The sequence below is a fragment of the Onychostoma macrolepis genome, chromosome 25, assembly GCF_012432095.1.
Source record: "Onychostoma macrolepis isolate SWU-2019 chromosome 25, ASM1243209v1, whole genome shotgun sequence".
In the NCBI taxonomy this organism is placed as follows: Eukaryota; Metazoa; Chordata; class Actinopteri; order Cypriniformes; family Cyprinidae; genus Onychostoma; species Onychostoma macrolepis.
In genome coordinates this window covers 17883873-17906886 of record NC_081179.1, presented here as the reverse complement: position 1 = coordinate 17906886, position 23014 = coordinate 17883873, and the positions used below count along the sequence as shown (strand labels likewise).

Sequence of the window (23014 nt, the reverse complement as noted above, 5' to 3'; positions counted from 1 at the left end):
GATCCTTCGGAAACCTGAAAGACACCGTTTAATCATTCAGCGGACTGTCTGACCTAACAAAAAAAAGTTCAGTCAAGTAACTTCAAGTTGTAACACCTAAATTACCTTTTTATTCAAGTCACAAATACTATTTAATATGGTTGAATCAATCAACTACATTAGGTTACTTCAAAACGTAATTTTTAACAATCAGGTAGAATTGTTTTAAAACATTTTAAACATGTTTCACGACTTTTTCCCTTTATCTTCACCCAATGAAGATGAAATTAACTCTGACAAAACAAAATGTGTCTGAATAACAATAAAGTAGTTAAAAGAGGGGGTGGGGGGAATCCACTCAGACCAGTGAAATAACATCAGTGGGGTTTTACCTTTGGTTGTGCAATTGAATAGTAAACGGAGAGGCTGTTAACACCGTAGGACAAAAGCACAGACCCTCCACCTCCTGCGAGAGACAAACGAACGCATTCCTCAAGCAGCAGGCGTCTAAACTTGACTGTCTTATCTTAATGCACATGGAGCAGCTGTTGAGCTCAATTCTGGAAGTAATGATGAAGTAGGTTTTTAATCAAGAGGTTTTAATTACTTATCCATGAACCAAAAACAATGAAAATACATTTGGAGGAAACTTAGAGGAATATGCCTAAATAGTTCAGACATAAGCCAATTTGTAATGAGCTAAACAGAATTGAATTAAACAGTAATTGAAGTTGCATCTCTGATTTTCATCAGTTTTATTCAAACTAAACTCATTAGTCTTTTTGAATGATTCATTTGAAAACCTGGCTCATAAGAGACATTGTGAATCAGTGAGAACAACTCAACAAAAAGATGTTTTGTTGTCATTGTTTTGCAGCACACATTCCTTCTATCTCATCTTATTCAATTCATCAAGCAAGTGACTCAAGTGAAATATGAATGGTTTTGCTGTGGCACTTCAAATTCAAGCGATGCAGGAAACAATGCTGCATAGTTTGTGCGATAGGCGACATTTTAAATTTTACTCTTCCGACCTCTTGTGGACAGTCAGGGTTACACATTACTTATATGAGATTCTCAAATGCAAGATTGGCCCATAATTTGCTAAAAATATACTATAAATAAAAAACTGAACAGAACCAGAATACGGTCGTTAAGTATTTCTGGGGCTTGATGAGAACCAGTGCGTAGCTCTAGATTGTAAACAAAATATCTGCAAGCCCACAAAGGACCAGGATAAAAGGACTGCACTTATCCTGTAAACCTAGTCCTAGGCAGTTTTGCCCTGCGTTGCCTTCAGCATTTTCCCATGGCAAACACTGAAAATGCTTCCTCTGATTTTGAGGAAGGGAAGCCCTTGCAGGCTTAAGTGGAGCACAGATTGTATTTATCCACTTTGTCAACAATAAAGTTCCTCAAGTCATCTGCCTCCTTCTGGAGTGCCTCCAAATCTTTTATCCTTTCCTCTTTTCTTTCAGCTGCAACCAGAATCCTTTTCTCCAATTCTGAAAGGACAACGATAAAGGGAAAAAATTCTATTGCTAACAAGAAATTAACACCTATAGAATCCATAATCCTGTTAAATCCCAATGCATACTGTTTCTTATGATACTGTACCTTCAATTTCCTTCATTTTATCTTCCACATGTTTAGACAGTGTTTCTGCCTCTATTGTGATGTTCATCAGACGTTCGCTAGCCTCTTCATTAACATTCTGGTTTGTGCTATTCAGTTTTAACTTTTAAACTGCTCTTTCAGTTCCTCAAGATCCTACCAATGCAGAAAAGCAATCCACTTAGAACAGGTTAAATATGCTATCTAAAGGAAGCTGCACCATCTTTTAGGTTTCTATTAGTACACTTTTAAACAGTAACCATGTTTGTACATCCAACATATTGCTTATTTAAATAAATATATGTATTTGTGCTTGTGAGACTTACCTTTTCGACGTCTTTGGCACTGTCAAGCACTGCATTGGCAGTATCTTTGGCCTCCTTCCCCTGAGCTCTGTTCATCTCCGTCTTATCCTTCAAGGCCTTGATTTCATCCAGTAACTTTTTGGCACGAGTCGAATCCAAATTATCCTCAATATTTTTTAGTTTAGGTTCAGTCTGTTTAAAAGTGATGAGAAAATATTGATATAAAGCAGTTTAAGGGCAAAAAAGTATAAATTATTTCTCAAAATAAGTGATACAACAAATCAAAAAGTAAAGAAAGTTACACCATACACGTCTGGAATGACATGAAGGTGAGTAAAAAATCCTTTAAACATGCATGTATTGTTTAGCAAAATAAACCATTACCTCATTAACTTTCCCCCTGATAATGTCATTGTTTTCTTCAGCCTCTTCAAGATCTTTAAATATCTTGTCATTAAGCTTTGATGTATCATTGAGTGCTTTCTCTATCTCCCTCACATTGATAGCCTTGGTTCTGTTCCTGGTTATGCAACAACCAAACAGGATTAGTGACACTGGTGTCCACAGGTTTAGCTTTATAAAGCACAATGAAATGGTAAAAACTACAGCTTTGACACATTGAATTCATTACTGCAGCCTCACAAGATTTCTTGGGCCCTCTCCTTCATGTCTTCAGCAATTCTGGCCTTTTTTTCCAAGTGCTCTAGATCATCGTCGAAGCCTGTGACGTTTTCCAGGATCCTCTTGATATCCTCTATCATGTCCTTGATCTCATCAGGGGATTTGGGCAGCTGAATGGAAAACACAGCATTGGCCAGTTTCTCAATGTCCTCTGGCTTCACCAGCTCATCTGTTAAGGTAGAATACTCAACTAAATTGACATTTTACCATGTGCATTGTATTTTACTCTAAATGTAAACGTAAGTGGTAGTTTTGTCCTAAATAAAAATGTATTCTTCAGATTCATCCCTAACATCACATTAAGTTTATATGATTTTCTCTTCAACACAATGGGAGACATTTAGCAAAAGGAGATTGGCAATAACAAGGTTCTGGATTTTGCCTCTGTTATTTACTGTTGCTTAGCAAAAGAGTCTGTTTGTGAGTGCCACCAAGCTGTAGATGTATGTAACAGCAGGGGCTTAGGGCATGTGACCAAAACCACAAATCTTATCGAGTTGGCCAGCTTTTTTCACAGTGTGATGTTTTTCACAGGAAAAGATGTTTTGTGAAACACAAGGTAAGTATAAGTGTGAATAAGATTTGAGAGCTATAGCTGACGGCAGGATTACAACAAATAACAACTTAAATTTCAATCTGTTCCTCAATTCACATGCTCGAGAACTACTTTTATGGTACATTTGTCATTGACAGTAGCCACTATCTACTTCTGTTGTATGAAAAAGAGAAGCTTGGACCTTTGATTTTGTGTTTCCCAAAATGAAAACACTACTACTGATTTGCCTGAGAGTGGCCTGAGGTGAGTAAACGAAATAACTATCCGGTTTCTTCCTGCCTGGATATGATCAAAGACCAGGCAAGCTATACCAGAAGCTAGCAACTGATTAATTGCATGCAGTACCTCTCAAGTAGTTCTTGAGCTTCTCTATGAGGTTCTTGGTGTCAATCTTTTCCTTCTCATATTTGTTCTTAGTCTGATTCATTTTATTCACCAGGTCCTCAGCTTGATCTTTGATGTAATTAGTCACTTTTGAGGTGCCCATGAGCTGTAAATAGAAAACAGAATGAGGCTTAACTTTTACGTGTAAAAGATAAAATGATACAAAAGTTTTTGTGGCTTCTTTTTCAAAAGAAACAACCTTCTGGAGTTCCTCTGGAGACCCTAATATAGACACTTTGAACCACAAGGCAATATCCACTATAAAGTATATGCATAAAAATGATAAAGCAGTAAGGTACTGGTATGTTTTTGACGTGCCTTAGCATCAGCTTCCTTGAGTTTGCTGCGCAGATCAGTAATGTTCTTCTCGGTCATCTCTGCCAGTTTGGAGGCATTGAGGCTGATGGTTAAACTCCCCGTACAGGCCGGACCCCCGCATATCCTACATGAAGCTCCACCACATTTTGCCTTCTCACATTCTGCATCGCCTGGAGCCCCACAGACCTGCGGCAGAAAATTTGTCACTGCAATACATATATATTTCTTCTTCAAATTGCAGAATGAAGTTTTACTCTTCATTCACCTCCTCGTTGAGGTTGGCAACACTCAGATCTTTCACTTTCCTCTCCAGCTTATCCATTTCTCCTATGCGACATTTTGCAAGTTCCAGTGTAATATTCTCTCTCGTCTTCCTGGAGGCTTCTTGGGCCTTTTTAGCTGCTTCCACTTTCTTCTCACTGTCAGTGAATTCTTCATAGAGCTTTTTGATCTTATTTAAAATATCTGTAGAAATGACACAAACAGTAGTTGCATAATAGCTCACAATGCCTTTAAAAGCCAAAATGAAGTGTTATAATGTTCACAAATGCCACTCTGATTCTGCCAAACCAACTTTTCATGTTACAAACCATTAATAGCTTTTACATCTGTTGCTGGAATCTCTTTTGTCTTCTCCCTGAGATTCTTCAAGAGTCTGTTGAACTCAAGTCGGATATTGTCGATGTCAGTGTTGAGCAGAATGGTTGGATCAATGAGGATTACGTTTGGGTCAATGGTCTCCGTTTCGTTCCTGAGGAGTGAGTAGGAGTGATAAAAGTTGTCATCGTACAAGACTACTGTAATCATTCCCAGTTGCATCATTTCAAAAAAACATGTTCATTTTAAGTATATATTTGAAAGAAATAATGGATTTGGAATAAAACTGAGCATTATATTGTAGTATGTCAATTAAATTGTGTAAAATTATATTACCTAATGCGTGCCAAGAGCTCCTCTAGTTTTTCAAGCTCATCCTTGGCGGTCATGTTAACCAGACTCTGCAGCTTCTCCAACAAATTCCTTAAGTATTGTAGTTCAGATATAGGACGATCGTCTTCAAGACATGGCCTTATAGTTTCTATCCTCTCACTATCTAGTCTAACATCTGAGACAATTTTCTCCCAGAGGTGGTAGCAGGCATGGCAGGGTTCACAGGCAGGAAAGTTTGTGTCATGATCCGGGGCGCAGTCGTCACAGAAAAGGCCTGTCACCCCCAGCTTACACAAACACTCGCCCGTGTAAGGGTCACAAGCTGGATAAATGGTCCCCTCCATGTTACAGTCACAAGCTGAATGAAAGATGATATAATTTTGTTTTAGTCTGCTGACAATGACTTGGAAGAGAACAAAACTCTGTGTATACTAGCTTACACATGCACTGTATATCTGGGTTTCCAAAGTGATTCGGCCCACACTCATCACATTTTCTGCCTCCATACTCTGGCTGGCAGAAACACTGGCCTGTGATCTAGAAGGACATAAAGTAAAGGTGTGAAGCCCAAAAATCCATTATAGCCATCCATGTGATGAGACACTTATTCTAAAGGGAATTTATTGTATGAATGATTATATAAACAGAAGATATTAACCTTGTCACAGATGTAGTTGAGAGCATGTTCTGGGTCACATTTACATGGCTGGCACCCAGACTCCCCATCCAGGTTCCAATATCCATCCTCGCACTCATTACATAGGGTTCCCTTGACACCTGTGCGACATGGGCACTGGCCAGTTTTCTGGTCACAGAAACAGGAGCTTCCAGCTGGACACTTTGTGTCATCTGTGCCCCTCCGGTCACAAGAACACTCTAAGTGGACAATAAAATATGTCATTTATGAAGGCAAATAAACCCTTAATAAATATCTGTTGCCAAAACAATGTGTAATTTACGTGAAGCATTTTGTCCCCTATAAAAAACATCTTTATGCTATCTATTTTGTAAATGCACATTATAGATCTGATTGTGAATGATTCGTCCATGTAGTTGATATTTCTTTTTTTTTTTGACTTCATCAATATGTCACACTGGATCTGGTGACGTAAGCCAGTCATTTAGTCCACTTAAACCTCACTCCTTCCCAATCAACTGCAAGCTCACATTCATTTTTGAATGCAACACCCTCAACTCAAACCAACCAATTAACAACAAAGAGATTGCCCAGTTTTTTTCGATAATCAATTTTTTTTTTCCGATAATCAGTTATGATAATCACTGGGATGAACATTGCAATACGGAAGAAAATATCTGTTACTACTTCTCCGTTTTATTATGACTTTAATGTTAAAATATATGTGCTTATTATGTTTTGGGCCACATTAACAGTTTTCTCTAAGTTATCCATTTCTTAGTTCCTATAATTATTGGTTGAAATACCCAATTTTGATGTGTTCAAACCGTAGGAACTGGAAACGAGTTTAGTTACAGGAATGCCTTTTGCGGGGACTGAATTATCTCTTACTTCAGAGTAGGGTATAACCAAGTACAACAGGAACTACCAGTGACGTAAGTATATTGCACCCGCCATTTCTAAAAAGCCATGTAAACACACAGTTTACTCACGTTTTCTACAAGCTAACTCCACAAACGTGGAAAAGAGCAAGAGCTATATGACAATGCTGTCAATGGGCCTTGGGGAAAATTTAGTTCTCATGGGACCGCCCTGGTGGAAAGCCCCTAAAATGTTTATCATCATTGTTTTGTCATTAGAAATAGGAAACAAGAGAAATTTGGATTGGGCCACATTAACCATATTAGACTAATGTATCCTTTTAAACCAGTACCTTTGCAGTCTTGAGCGAGCGCATTGCCATAGTATCCATGTTTGCAGCTCTGACAGCGCGGCCCCTCTGTGTTATGTAAGCAGCGCAAACATTCACCAGTTACAGCATCGCATGCTTCACCGTCCCGAGAATCAATGTTATTGTTGCAACAACACTCCTCACATCGGCCGCCTGGCAACCTCAGATCACCGTAGTAACCAGGAGCGCAGGAGTCACAGTTGAGGCCTACAAGAGCAAGGTAAAATTTATAATAGATGTTCTTATTTTACAGTGTGTTACATCAAACAGGTAACTGGAAGACTCTTTAATGGTTTTGGAAATGCTGTGTATGAAAGTGTGAACAAAGACCTGTATGTCCAGGCAGACATTCACAGTATGGAGCTCCAGAGTATGGATCTTTGTTGCAGGAAATGGCAAAGAAGCGCCCACTTTCATTCACATCTGGACATAAGCATGGCACACATGGCTGCCCAGAAACAGGCTCACCAACATAACCATCTTTACACCTGGAACAGAAAATGACCATTAGCATCTAAAAGGGATAGTTCACCCAAACACGAAAATTCTGTCATTAATTACTCACCCACATGTCGTTCCAAATCTGTAAGACCTTCATTTATCTTGGGAACACAAATTAAGATATTTCTATTATGACAACTCTCTGAAGATTTTAGTATGGTAATGGATATGACAGTGTTTATTTATTTGGTCTTGGTGGAATAAATCTGCCACGCTGCTGCTGCTGCTGCTGCTGCTGAAATGCTTTTGCTGTTGGTTATTGTTGTATTTTTGTTTTCTTTGTGCACAAAAAGTATTCTCGTAGCTTCATGAAATTAAGGTTGAACCACTGCTGTGACATGGACTATTTGAACAATGTCCTTACTATATTTTTGGGCCTTGAACGTGTCAGTTGCAGTGCTGTCTATGCAGGGTCAGAAAGCTCTCGGATTTCATCAAAAATATCTTAATTTGTGTTCTGAAGATGAACAAAGGTCTTATGGGTTTGGAATGACATGGTGAGTAATTAATGACAGCATTTTAATTTTTGGGTGAACTATCCTTTTAATTCTAAGGATTAATTTATTGTAGTGTAACACTGAAAATGAAACAATATGATATCAAATCCTCTCTTGCCTTTCACAGTGGGGTCCAGTGGAGTGTTCCCTGCAGTCCAGACAGTCTCCGGTGACCAGGTCACAGATGTCAGCCAACCCATTGCATTGGCAACGTCTGCACAGGGGAAAACCGTAGTAACCAGGGTAACATTTATCACATCGACGAGCAGTTACTCCTTCTCGACACGAGCATTGACCAGTTGTCTGGTCACAAAGCTCAGCGGTAGAGCCAGACGGATCACAGTCACATGCTAGAGGAATCCAAGATAAAGAATCTAGTTTACGAAGCATGTGCCTTGTTCTAAAAACATTCTGTGTGTATTCATATTTCATGTGGTTTCAAAAATGTTTTTTTTTTATAATTTGTTATATCATGTCATCTCTGAATATGAGAATATGGCTTACATGAGCAGCCATTTGGCCCAAGCCCATATGTCAGAGGAATACAGGAATCACAGCACCGACCAATAACACTGGGTTTGCATTGACACTGTCCACCGAATTTACTGCAAGATGAGCCATACGCTCCAACTTGATGACAGTTGCAAGCTGTTGATTTACACAGATACATATAGTTAATACAAGGTAACAATGCATCATGGAATTAAATGCGTGTCTATATCTGTGATGTAAATTTAGACGATACTCACACACTGCACCATTGTGAATGAAAGCTGACATACTTCCGACAAGCTCCTCGCATACTTCAGGAAGGGTGTGCTGTCCTGCCTGTGCGCCCAGCTCAATACAGCGGTATTGCTGAAACTGAGCTTGATATGACTGCGTGCAGACGTTTGGGAGTGAATCCACTTTGGGAATGAGGCCCATCTATGGAAAGTGAATAAGGATAAATAAATTTACTAAACAATAGGTAGATCATTTTCAATTTCATCTTTTCCAATGATCTTGCAAAAACAAGGTCTGATTGGTTGAAATCTTACAGAGTCAATCAGGATGTATGAGCTGATCTGAGGGTCAGCACTAGGCTTCTTTCTAAAAGTGATGTCCACTTGGTATTTATTACCATCACTGAGGCATATTGGAAGATCCAGAGTTGCTGTCCTGTATGTGAAGAATTAGATGTAGTTAGATGAAGTAGATCTAGTAATAATTATAGTTGACATGAAAAATACTTTCAAGAACATGAGCTCTTAAAGGATAGTTCATACAATGAAAGGTAATGGGGTCCAAAACACCATTTGACCCCACTGACTTTCAATGTAGGAACAAAATGTATTTTTTTCTATTCTGCAGGAAAAAGAAGATAACACATTTGGAACAGCATGGGCATGAGTAAACAATGCCAGAATTTTCCTTTTTGGGTGAACAATATCTTTTACTAAATTAGCACTCAACGAAAACCTGTTAAATGTATGCTAAATACACTGTACAAAATTCTCACCTTCCAGAGGCTGGAAGAGTAAACATTTTATCAGACGGGTCATTCGGACAACGTCTATCCCCTGATCCAAAAGATACAACGTTCACAATAGCTGTCCAATCATCGGTGGACTGCAAAGATAACATTTTGAGTACATAAATGTGAAATGGACCAAAACATTTCAAACAAACACTGATATTCAAATATTTAATGAAAAGACTGGCTGACCTCTGGTTCATAGCGGACAACTACATAGTAGTCAAGAGTAGTTGGTATATTGCTGACTTTAAATCTAAGTCCAGCCCCATCCTGAACTCGCACAAAACCTGGTCCAGTCCAAGTGATGGGCTGATCTGGGGTGCGCTGTCGCAGAATGATCTGAAGAGGTGAGCCTTGTTCAAAGGGGATTGTTCTCTGCACAGGAATGACGAAGTAAGACAATCACATAAAATTTTGTGACAATATAACTTTGGCATGTTGTTTATCCAACAGTTCAAACTTTACCTGGCCTTGTCTTCTTCTTCGAGTTCGCCGCTTCTCACGCTTGACCACCACAACCCTGCCATTACTGATCTTGAAGTCATAACCCCTCTGTCTGTAGTAGTGCTCACAGATGGGTAGTGTGACATGTGGGTTGTATGGGGTCGGAGACGGCTTCACCGTTGGGGATTCAGTTTCTTTATAAGGTTTTGGGGCAGAGGGGCAGAGAGGGAGCTTGGTTGGTCGTACAGGTATCTGTTCCGGTGGGTAGACCAATGGAGGGGCTTGTATAAATGGAGAAATTGACATCTGCGGAAGTGGAAATGACCCTAAGTCATGAGGGTCTCTTCATTCTTATGAATGATTAAGAATATAATTTAGTACAAAAATCACATCCCAGTCTCTCACCAGAGGTGCTGCATGTTCAGCCTCATAAATATAGAAATCAAGAGGGGCCAGGAAATATCCAGGGGCCGGCTCACTACATTTGGAGCCTACCATGTTAGGCCTGCATTCACACTGGCCATCCACTGAGGAGCATCTGTGTGAATATGCACATACAGACTTGTAAACAATAAATCTGTTGTTTGCTTCAGAAAGGAAACTGTAGTATCATACTCAGTTCTCAATGCCCCTCCGATGTCACAGTCGCAGGGTAAGCAGCCATAGACTGTGTTTCCCAGACCCCAGTAACCTGGCTGGAAAATTAGACGACAAAGCGGAATATTAACATTTCCAAGAATTAATGACTATTTAAGTTTATATCCTTGTGGTCTAATGGAGAGGTTCAGCTCACCAGACACTGGTCACACTGTGGGCCGAAAGCAAATGGCTCGCAGATGCATGTTCCAGTTGTTTGATCACAAGGGTTGCCAGTGCGAATAGTTCCCATGAAATTACACCTACACACTGGACATGTATAAATGAATGAATAAGGATCAGATAAAAAGTTTTAAGCAAATGCATACCTTCTGCAAGTAGGTAAATGCAAAAAGCCTTAGCTATTCAAACTCATTTTAAGACGTTATTGAGTTAGAAATGCGCCAGTTGAGTCCCATTCTGTGGGTGAAAGAACACTTACACTGACAGCCACTAGGGTCACCCCGGCTGAACCCGTAGAACCCAAACTTGCAGCGGTCACAGCGCTCTCCTTCAACATTCTGTTTACACACACACTGGCCAGTCACTGGATCACACAGACCACGGTCCACTGAGCCATCAGGATTACATTCACAAGCTGGATAGGAAACATCAGAAAGATCAGGCCTTTCCTAGTGGAGAATGCTGAACAACTTCTTGTCCAGGCCCAAGTCATTTCTAGTCTGGACTACTGCAATGCTCTTTCTGACTGAACTTCATCATGTGCAATCAAGCCTCTACAAATGATTCAGAACGCAGCAGCTCGACTGGACTTCAATGAGTTTAAAAGGGCCCACGTCACACCTCTCTTTATCTCTGAACTGCCTACCAGTTGCGGCTCGCATCAATTTCATGATATTAATGCTTGCTTACAGATCAGCCACGGGCTCCGCACCCTCCTACTTCCACTAGCTCTTAAAAGTCTACATCCCCTCCAGAAACTTAAGGTAGGTTAGTAAGCAACGCCTTGTGGTACCATTGCAGAGAGGCACAAAATCACTTTCTGGTGGAATGATCTTCCCACCCTCATCCAGAATGCTAAATCCATGACAATATTCATGAGACAGCTGAAAACTCATCTCTTCTGGGAGGACTTAAATGCATCTTGAAAAGTTATTTAGTTTTTTATTTGCCTCTTTATGATGAATCGCTTCTTGGATTGCTCATTTGAAAGTCACTTTGGATAAAAGTGTCTGCTAAATGAATAAATGTAAACATCTAAGTACCCTTTCCACTGGAATGGAATGATTATTTTAGATGACAACGATGAAAAACATGCAATAGACTAATTTGTTTGTGCATCTAGAGGATTTTATTGTTCACCAGGTCACTCACGTATACAGGCATTGGGGTCGTCCATAGAGCGTCGAGGGTCCTGGTAATAATATGGCCCACACAGATCACACTGGGGTCCAGCACGGTTGTTCCTGCAGTCATCACACACACCACCACTAACCCCACCAGTAGCCAGATAGCGTGCTAAGTCAAAGTGACACTTCTCTGAATGACCATGGCAGTTACACCCTGAAACATTGAAGGAAGAGTTAAATATGTTTCATTGTTACTCCCAGTGTTTTAATGAGTTCCTCCAGCCATTCAAATTGTCTTTTGTGTTTTAAACTATCAATAGTCTAGCTAAGTGCTACTTACTTCTGCAAACATCCGACTCTGTTTTTCCACCTGGCCTCCAGGGGGCGTCATGGTAGAAGTCTTGACAGCGCTCACAGTTGAACCCTGCAGTGCTGTGTTGGCAAACACATTTAGCATGTACCTTGAGCAAAGGCAGAAAAAAGCGAATATCAAAAGATTGTAAAACAGACAATAATTTGAAAGCATAGATAATATCTTTAAACTCAGCTAGTAATTTAAGAATAAAAACAGGTACCCATAAAAGCAGAGCAAAACCTTTCTACTACACTGAAGCATGACAGGTAGTAATTATTGTTAACTGCCCTATAAAGAAAAAATTTAATTATGCATATTTTTCAGAACAAAGAATGTGGCTATACTTAAAAGTCCTTCCTCAGAAATGTGGATTGAAAACTCTTTCAAACGTACTTGAGACTTTTCATGACTTTGGTAATCTGAGCACAGTATGAGACATTAAGATTTCTTCTGAAAATGTAAAGAAGATAATTAGGAGAATATCTGGGCTCAGGAAAAATTTTATGTCTCCATTAATCTCCAATTAATCTCAATGCTGACTAGGAGAAACAGATATTAAGGAGGTCTCATATGTGCTTTTTCTTTCTAACAGAAGTATGCTCACCATGCCAGGCTCACTAAAGGTATCTCCACGTGTGCCATCCACGGGAATGCACTGACTGGCGTGGCCATTGCAGAAGCAGCTCCCCCGAACCACCATCTCATAGAGGGCATAATAGTACTTATCCTGTGGGTTCCTCCTCCGTCGCGTGAGCAATGTGTCGCCCAGGGTGATCAAACGGGTAAAGTTTACTCGCAGGTTCGTCAGGGTGATCAGCTCTGAGGACCATAAGAAGTATTGCTTATGTTGTTTAAGAATATATTGATACCATATCTTGTTATCGATATTGGATATTTTAGATTATCAGTATTGGCTGAAACATGAATAACTATTGTCTTATTGATATCGGCCACAATTTAAATATTTAAATATCCTTTTGCTTGTTGGACATGCCTTTAGGCATCATCCTGGCTTGACATTTTTATTACTGCCGTATTTCTGAAAGAAACAAAACATCTTCAGACGAGACATGAACCTTGTATAGTAGGGTCGTAAGGATCATGGATGTCAAAACTGGGATCCAAGGCTTTCAACACCACCTGGATGAAAAGCAAAGTTAGACTGAACCTGATATGTATGTTAACAAGTTATATAACAGATTGGATTAATTCAGGATTTCTCTGTGACTATACCTCTCCATCGGTGGATGGCTCTGCCCCAGAGTAGCGACTATCACAGATAAGATCATCAATACTGTCTGCTGGCCCCTCAGAGACACCGGGGAAAGAGTTGGCACAGTCCTCCGCAAAGTAACGGAAAACCTTCCAGGTTCTCCCGAAGTCTTTCGACCTCTCGACCAACATGGACGCAGGCCGGAAACTCTGTTTGAGAGCATTTGTTATCAAAAAATGATCAAATAAAATATCAACGTACATGGAAAGCATTGAACGTACCTTGAACGTCAATATCAGATGACTAAACTGAAACACTGATTCCAGATCCAACTGAATGCTGACTTCATGCACACCTGGAATTTTTAAATTAAGCCAAATTAAGTCTAAATTCGGGATGCGAGCAGAATTTTACTTCAATTAAGTTCATGCAAAGAAGGTAGTTTGAGGAACGCACCATTCTCGGACTGCCACCAGCTCATCTTGCGTTCAGGTTGGAAGGTGGTGATGATGTTCTCTACGCGGTGGCTGTTGGGATTGTGGTGGAGATTGTAGGGGCTCCTGGAGTCACAGATGAAGCACTTGCGCTGATTCTGAGTTTTGAGATAAAGGACAATAATGTCTTTTAAATGGCAATATGTAATAATTTTAGTGTGGTGAACAGAATGAATTTTGTTTTTCTGCTACATTAACAGTTCGACCAAATCACTCAGATTCATGACTGAATCATTCAAGGATGCATTTCTCATCATGTCTCTCATGTTGCTGGTTAGGCTCTGGTATGCCTGTGCTGCATGTGCGCGTTCATATATTTTGGTAGAGGCGTGGCTTTGGAGAGTGATTTGCAGGAAGGTTGGGATCTTATGCTTTCAAAGTTAGCTTACTATTGCTAGCCTCTCCGAAATCACCTACCCTAGCTTTAGCTACCACACTGCAGTGCATCGTTGGAGAAATTAACTAGCTGATCTTCCAGAAACCGTATTAACTTTCTTGCACATCTGTCTTTCAAAGCATGTTGATTCAACAATATAACAGGTTGTTAATGACGTCAAGTAGGTGGTGGAGTAATAACGTTTGCTAATAAGCATTTTGAGATCAAATTAATGTCAGATTATAGCTATAAATAACAAGCACGCCATCTGAGGACTGCTTAAGGTTCTCTGTTCTTTTGCTTTATTTCCAGATTTTTGATGTAATCACAGGTTCCCCAGGTACCAGGCGCTTTCATTTTCTTGACAAACTAAAATAGTTCAAAATGTTTGTTGGAACTATGGTTTTGTGAAATACGGAATGTTGGCAATGATGGAACTTGCAACCATAGATGGTTAACCATGTTTTAGGGAAGTTAACCCCAGACCAGTTTTTGATCAGGATCAACTGATTCATTGAAAATCTATGATTGAAAACAATGTGTTCACAGATTGAACACAACTACTTCTTTCACGAACTTGCCAAGAAGAGTAAGGGTGTATGGCAAGATTTTAATTGAATAAGGACTTGTATTTCAATCTGTTCTTCACACAAAACCAATGAATGCTTTCAGAAGACTTGGAATACAGTGCACAGAGTCTTATAGACTATTTTATTGGGTTTACTTTGGAGCTTGTCAGCCACAGGCTTCATTCACTTTTATTATATTGAAAAGACCCACCAGGATGTTATTCCAAAAAAAAATCAACTTTTGTGTTCCATGGAAGAAAGAAACTTCTTTGGGTTTGGAACAACATGAGAATATGAACAAATGAAGACAGAATTTCCTGAGTGAATTATTCTTTTAAAAACTTCATACAGTAGGGAGTAAGTCGCAGAAGCTCCTGCAGTAATGTATTATTCTATGTATTTAGTGTCTCCTGGCAAAAATTCACAAGAATTTCCTGAATACAGTATAGGGACAATGAGGGGGGATATGTGGGGGTACGTCTTTGTTGCAGGCATGTATGAACAAGAGCTGTCCATCACATCAATAATCTCATTTTAACACCTGAGAAACCAACCCGAAATGCATTCAGTGTTTTTACAGCTTCCTTTTATTTATATTGGAAGCACCATTGGGGTGGTCTCTTCACGCCAAGAAAAGTAGTGTACATATACAAAATGATTGCTGAACGCCACACCCACATACCAGCTTTATTACCTGTATAGACAGGGCCGGGGGTATGAGGCAGGAGGAAAGGGGGAATCTGGAAACAGGCATAAATTAGTCTTGTGGCAGGGAAGAGGTAATGACCTATATGACAGCTCAGGGAGGCACATCAGAACTTGTCTTTAGTATGCATTACCCAAAGGGTCAGCCAGAGTGCTGTCAATCCACACTGAAAAAAAAGGGAAAAAAGCATGCCGTCTCTTTTTAATCTCAGTGTGGGTGCTGAAAAGAGACCACTTTGGGATGGAACTGTATTCTGGGTAGTTTGGATTGGGAAGATGTTATGCAAATATGTCTGAGAAAACTGTACTCAGAGTCCTGAGGGAAATGTATATGCTTGAGGATTCAAGGACTTGAATTTGTGATATTTTTTTCAAATATTTTTCCGAGTTTCAAAGTGTAGTACTAAAATCCAGAGAAGCCTTTCCCTACAAACCCAACAAGCAATGTTCTGGGAGCAACTCTTTGAATCTACTTTCATTTCTGGTTTAATACTCTGAAGACATACATATTTTAAACCACATCACTGACATTCAGACCTCTTGAAGTGTTGCGCTTTTGACAACTGACCTCTAGGTATCCCAGGATGCAATAGTTTTGTGGTCTGTAGAGTCCACAGGTTGAAGAAGCCTTGAGCTGGGCGGCGCGGCCCACCATGAGGTCACCAAGGTTAGGATAACACGAATTCCCCATGCATTCGTCCTGGAGGCGGACTGGAGCTGCTATCACTACAAATCACAAAAGTTAAGTTCTACCAGGTTTTACATTAGCTAAACCTTAAGTAATAAAGTTACCTGCATATTGATTACTCATCCTGTACTACAAATTGTTCTCCAATCAAATGCTTTCTAGACAGAGAATGCCCTCCCCTCAATTAACCTGCTATTGGCTAGCAACAGCAAGCAGGAAATCATGAAACTAAAGCCTATTGGAGGAGCTTTGCAATATGCCACACCCAAACTTCCTGTTTTGTACCTTCAACGTACTTTGTATATGCCAAAAAAATGTATGACAATATGTTTTCATTAGACTTTCAACATTGGTTTTGCTTGAGAAAACATGACGATATATAGTTGCGTTTTTTCAGTAATTGAGATTTGGCAGCAACAGCACATTTTTTCACTTAGACAAACAACTCGTGGACAGATTTTTTTTGTGCATTAAATCTCACATGCCAACAAACCAATGTGATTGCGCAAAAATAATGATTCTTAGCAATAGAGTTTAAGCTGCTGTGCATCCATTTGCCTGAATCCCTTTGTAACGGGTACAGATTTGCAGAAAATTACCGTCATTTGGCAAATAATTAATTCTTGGACAGTTAAGGCCCGTTCACACCAAGGACGATAACTATAAAGATAACGATATTAGCGTCCACACCAGCGGACGATATCGTCTGTTTATTCTAAGCGCACATGCGTCTGCCGCTTTAAATTCTCGAGCTCATTATAGCAGGATGGATTCTGATTGGCTGTCAATGTTTGAAAGTCATTCCAACGATATCGTTTCTCTGTGCCTTTATCGTTATAACTGTGGTGTGGACTCTGCTATTCTTCAATATTGAGAATGATTTTTAGGACTATATCTTTATCGTTATCGTTATAGTTATCGTGCTTGGTGTGAACGGGCCTTTACATATATTCCCAATATTTTATTATTATATAAGCCTTATGATACACCTCAAATTACAAGGGAATTTATGGTAATTTTAATATCTGGCCAGTCCCTAAACTTATTCTCTCAAATGGCATGAATATGCAGATCATTCACAGCTTATATGGACTGAACTGGCGTGACATAATAAACATCTAAATATAAACCTTATTAAGCAATGAAACAACTCTTTCAATTTTAGAAAACTTTTCTCTAAAAGTTTGAGTCAGAATAGTTTGCAAGAGTTAGGCTAGATGTTTTTCCTGTTAGTTAAATGTCCCAAACCACCTCCCATGTAGCTACATGTTAGCAACCACTTTTTTAAAGAAAAGTAAAAGCTTGAAAAAAAAAAAAAAAAGAAATCACACAGAAGTCAATTATTTCAGGCATTTAACCAAAAACCCATTCAAAAAATGTACTCGTTTCTGGGTTTTGGCCTACAACATACGTCATTCCTGCATTCTATACTTACAAAAAATAATTATATGAGAAAATAATCTCTCATTTCTCCCTAGAAACGAGGCTGCAATTTGCATCTTAAAAGTAATTATCGCCTGATTTAGGAATAAAAACAAGATACTTAAAAAACAAAAAATGTAATGTTTCATTGTCAAAAATATACAATGAAAGACAACTTGTGCATGTTAGAGGATTCAAGTGTCAACAAGTGGGGAAAAAATTCAATGCAAGGGTGGCAAGTGATCACATGTTTCCCATGATTGGGCTCATAGGGTAATTTCACTGTCAGCTTGCAGCAAAGTCAAAGACTTGAGCAGACTTACAGAGGAGCAAGAATGCCGATGTCTGCAATCGGATCAGCATAGCTGGACCTATAGGACAAATGGGTGCGTGAGGAGAGAGAAAGGATGAATGAATGAATGGAGGAGGAGGAATCTGATACAAAATCAATGTGAGAAATATGTCACAATAAAAGCAGCCCTTGCTTCAAGGTTTACTACCGGTTTAATTAAAGCAAGGTGTCAAAACATTTTTCTAATTGAATATTCTGCAATCAAAATGTCAAGTACAAGCAATCAGCTGAACACCTATGATTTACAGGCCCTCAGAACTGACTGAGACTGCACTGTTAATCAGAATTTATCATTTAGCTGGATTTGAAAAGTATTTGCATCACGAATCATACAGATGGATAGAATTTGGGGAATTTTTAGTCTGCTATAAAATCGGGGTCCTGAAGCAAACACTTAATAACTACTGACATCCATTAACTTCAGTAGTGTGAGATGAGCCTGTAATCTGATCAGTTTCAGTACATCTACGACACAAAGAGGAAGAGTCTTTTTTTACAGAGCATAGATCATTCACCACAATGCACTAGTCCAGTTTCATTCAAGACAAGCCACAATGTATTTACGTGACAGCTCTGGGAGTACAGGTGGGCTTCTGTTTAAGTCTTACTTGTGGTAAAACAGGGAATTTAAAACATGCAACAACAAGACAGTCATTATAGTATTAGATTTGCTTTTAAACAGTGCAACACAGCAGAACAAAACTGGAATTGGCAAAATGTAATTGTCATACAACTAAGGCCTGCCATCATAACAGTTCCTTCATAAATATCAACAAAACTGTGCTAAATTGTATCTGGATTTAGTTTTGCTTTAGAAACTAATATTTGATTTTATTTGTAATATAGTCATTTTATTTTTAAAAATGTCTCTCTCTCTCTCTCTCTCTCTCTCTACTTCATAAAGATCAACGAAATTGTGCTAAAATTCTAAAATTTGATATATTATATTATCTGGATAGGGCAGTTGATCTCTCAAATATGATAGTAATAGTAATATTATATTACATTTTAGCACAATTTCATTGATCTTTATAAAGTGTATTTTATATATATATATATATATATATACACATATAACATACATTTATATATCAAGAGTTCCATTTGAAATTTTCTTCTAAAATGAGCATTTTTCTCAGCCTACTATGTGTATGTATATATATATATATATTACAGTTTGCCACTTTTAATCAAATAAAATATTAGTTTCTAAAACATAAAACCAATTAAATGTTTAGATACAATATTGCAATATTAGATTCAATATTGCAATATTAATTGTAATATTAAAAATGAAATAAAAATAGAAGTTACTGAAACATTAAAAACAAAAATACAATAAAATAAATGTAAAAAATATTCTAACAAAAAATTGCTCATTAGCACTTCTGATCATGTTAAAACAAATTATGATTATAATAAAACATTTGACATTTGCACATTAACAATTCTTATTTTGTTGAGGTTATGTTCTCTTTTTCTTAAAAATTATTTTAACCACAAACTATCACACAAAAAAAGTAGCTCAACACACATTTTTTTATTTTGGATAAAGTACTGAGATACAACATCCCACAACTGTATATTACCAAACATTCTAACCAAGAAATCATTACATCAGCTGTGACTGTGAATATGTTCTACACATACCTTTGCAGATGAAGACAAATAGCATATGGTTGGACTAGACTTGACTGAACAGCTTCGGCTTCTACCAAAAATGATTCATCATAGTCCAATACTCTATAGAGAACAATAGAGCACTGACTTACAATTTGCATGTCACTGTATTACTCTTAATACTGCAGCACAGCTGGTTACACAGAAACGACTAAACACTTACACACTATCACTTCCACGCAGCGGGATGGAGGGTTTGAAGGTGATTAGATGGGGTCTTCTGCTGATGATCTCAGTGTGTTGTGGTCCCGGGCTTGTGTGCGTGTACCTGTAGCTGCCAGCAATGGATTGTGCAGTAATAACTCTGAAAGCTGAAGCTTGTAAAGACACACCTGAGCTCCCGAGTGTGTGAGAGAAGGAAGAAAAGCCCCAAGGCTGTGTGAAGGAAAAAAGGATTATGTTGCATTGAGAGTTGATTTATTCTTGTCATGAGGGAATGATGGCTGGATTCATTACGGGACACGCTCTCGTCACCGCGGTTAATGACACATCAGAGTATAGAAATGTGTTTGACAATCAACACGAGTTTACACACTTGGATTAAATGCTTCATACTACTGCTTCAGAAGGTGTGTCTACTACAAATGCATTTCTTTAGAAGAAAGAAATGAATGTTTGGGAATATATAGAGTGTGGTACAGGCTAGTGAGAACTTTATGCGGGAATGAATATTTCAGGATATCTCCCAAAATCATTATAAAAAGTATGTTGAGAACAAGTTGTAAGAAGCCGCTATATAGCAAAAAAAACTGTACTTAAAATGCTCAGGGGAGTCATTGCCCGTACTTTATTAGTTGTTGTACTAAAAGCATATATAAATGCTATAAAATCTGGGTGCTGAAGCAAAAACCTAAGTTGGATCTATTTTTAGTCGTTGTACTAAAAGCACCAAATAGTAAATATAAATGTAAGACGTGTTAGTAGTATAGATGTGCAGATATAATTTAGCTTTAACAGTTTTTTTCAGATGCCGTTTCTGCTAAAAAGAAAATTTGTGTCTGTATCAATTTCAGTACATATTGTATTAGTACGTGCTGAAATTTTACTAGAATAGTTCACCCAAAATTGAAATTTTTCTAAAAATGTGCTCACCCTCAGGCCATCCAAGATGTAGATGAGTTTGTTTCTTCATCAGATTTAGAGAAATGTAGAATTTCATCAGTTGTTCACAAGTGGATGCTCTGCAGTGAATGGGTGCCGTCAGAATGAGAGTCCAAACAGCTGATAAAAACATCACAATAATCCACGCCACTCCAGTCCATCAGTTAACATCAGCGAAAAGATGTGTGTTTGTAAAGAAAAAAAAAGTTTTGTTGCTAAAATACGAGTCCTCTATCCAGAATATTGCTTTCTGGAAGTCGTCTCGTCTGAATCAGAAGAGAAATATGCACAGATCAAGCAACGATTACAAGCAAAAACAGCTCTAAACAAATGTGTCAGTGGATTTTGATGTGCGTAAACAACAGTGGATGGACTTTCTCACTGAAGGAAGTGTTATTATGGATTATGGAGACTCATATTTTGGCCAGAAACGACAATTTGAAGCTTAAAAAGTGCCTTAATGATGGATTTGTTGCTTCACAAAGACGTTAACTGATGGACTGTAGTGGCGTGGATTATTGTGATGTTTTTATCAGCTGTTTGGACTCTCATTCTGACGGCACCCATTCACTACACAGCATCCACTTGTGAGCAACTGATGCAATGCTACATTTCTCTAAATCTGATGAAGAAACACTCATCTACATCTTGGATGGCCCGAGTGAGAGTACATTTACAGAATTTTTTTTTAATTTTGGGTGAACTATTCTAGTAATATTTAAGTACATACTAATACGATATGTACTGTAATTGATATCTACAGACACAAATTGAAAAAAAAAAAAAAAAGTGTAGTAAAATAACACTGAAATACATTTTGGATGTTTTCTTTTTAGCAGAAACAAAACAGCCCTAAAGTGAGCAAGTTCTCATTTTTGGGTCAACTATTTCTCGAAAGACGTCAACATTTGACGCTGTCATGCCTTGAAAGTGAAACTGAATGTATTACATTTGAACAAATAAGCCCCTCTATGTTTTGTTGTGATTTTAAAGACATCTGTACAGGGAGAGAAGCATTTTCTCTTAGTTTTCATGAGGGTTAAAAGGTCTAACGGTCAGCCCAGGGCAAGAGAAAATGACTTGCAGGTGGGTTTTTTTCCCAAACTACATTTCCAGCCATATGCAAACACAACACAAACTCTTATGAAAGGCACTTGAGCAGTTTTCTTGATAAAACACACAAAACAAAGATTATCTAGTTTAATTAAAAAAAAAACTAGAGTGGTCTTAAAATGTTATACTGACACATATTTGTGTGGATTGATGGTCATGTTTTGGGTTACAGATGCATAAAAGACCCAGTTTTCCACTGCAATGACTGTCTTCATCTCATGCATCAATTTAAACATCTCTATCAAAAGCACTACTCACATCTTTAAGGCTAAACCTAATTTTAAGCCACATTTTGGACAGGAATCCCTCAAACATCACCTTCTTTATTGCTACAAATTATTACCCGAATGAAATTAACGCCAGTGGCTGCGGTACAGATACCGATAAACACAGCGCATCTGGCCTACAAATCACAGAAATACATTTTTTAACTTTTCAAAGGCAGATTTTTATGATCTTGGAGTCAACAGCTGTGGTTAGAAACCGCATACCAACCAAGCCAACACATTTGTCATTCCCTCGAGGCTGTTTTTGGCATCTGTAGACATTTACAGACCCAGACAAAATGCAAATGTATCAATCAAAATCTTTGCAGCAAATCTTCACCAAGTCTGGCATGTCTGGAATGTGAGTTGGGGTATTAAATAAATGCACTGGTCCTGTTTATCAATGCCATTCATTTAAGGTAATGTTGACCAGCACTTCATATTGTGGAGATGCAAATCATCACACATCATTAATCAGATTACATATCCGACTTGCCGTGAGTTTATTAGTCTTTAAAACGCTGCTTTGTTGTTGTCTTGCAGTTTGTCAGTTATTCGGCGATGCTGTTTGGAATATGTTAAAAGGTTTTAGACATTTTATGTGACATGATTCTCTCATCTTTTTTAATGTAAAAGCACTTTTGATTACCAGCTCACACCTCCAGCAAATCATAACCAGAGTATGAAGACGTGTCTCATCTTGTGTTGAAGAAAAATAGTGTCTCTGACTCGAAGCTTGGGTTCACTTTGATACTGCTATGACAGGACAGACAGACAACTAGCTGATCAATGTTTTGATTGTAAACATGAATATGAAAAAAAATCAATAAAATGCTCAATATTGTAAACAGATATATATGGTTCTTAGTTAACAATCCTCACGGTCTGCTTTATATGATTAAAATAATTCTATAATGTTTATCATAGTATGTATTAAAATGTATTAAACGTCGTTTAAAACTGTTTTATTTGATATAATAAACATATAACTTCTCTGTAAAATTAATCTGCGATTATTACATTTACTGCTTGCTTTATCATATATTATATAATATTTATATTATTAAAATGTATTACATTTTAAAATGCTGTATTTGATAAAACAAAATATAACTTTAGTAAAATGAATAAAACAATA

General features: G+C 38.2%; 1 protein-coding gene and 1 long non-coding RNA gene across 2 annotated transcripts; one reads left to right on the top strand and one right to left on the bottom strand.

The window, feature by feature from the left end:
* Nucleotides 1-230: 230 nt before the first annotated feature.
* lamb4 (laminin, beta 4) lies at nt 231-14110 on the bottom strand. The gene is given in 34 exon segments (XM_058766420.1): nt 231-1484; nt 1597-1722; nt 1725-1749; nt 1920-2090; nt 2283-2418; nt 2541-2748; nt 3481-3625; nt 3838-4023; nt 4103-4302; nt 4428-4588; nt 4771-5125; nt 5208-5304; nt 5426-5643; nt 6618-6842; nt 6966-7123; nt 7752-7983; nt 8138-8281; nt 8383-8560; nt 8674-8794; nt 9135-9244; nt 9342-9527; nt 9618-9902; nt 10002-10134; nt 10212-10291; nt 10390-10502; nt 10675-10830; nt 11568-11756; nt 11883-12003; nt 12502-12716; nt 12974-13037; nt 13131-13319; nt 13392-13465; nt 13567-13702; nt 14022-14110. Coding segments are annotated over 34 exon segments (5307 nt in total). The 5' UTR covers nt 14052-14110; the 3' UTR covers nt 231-1344.
* LOC131533941 (uncharacterized) lies at nt 2306-7824 on the top strand. The gene is made up of 3 exons (XR_009269254.1): nt 2306-2493; nt 2598-2756; nt 7761-7824. It is a non-coding gene; the product is annotated as an uncharacterized LOC131533941 (long non-coding RNA).
* Nucleotides 14111-23014: the final 8904 nt, after the last annotated feature.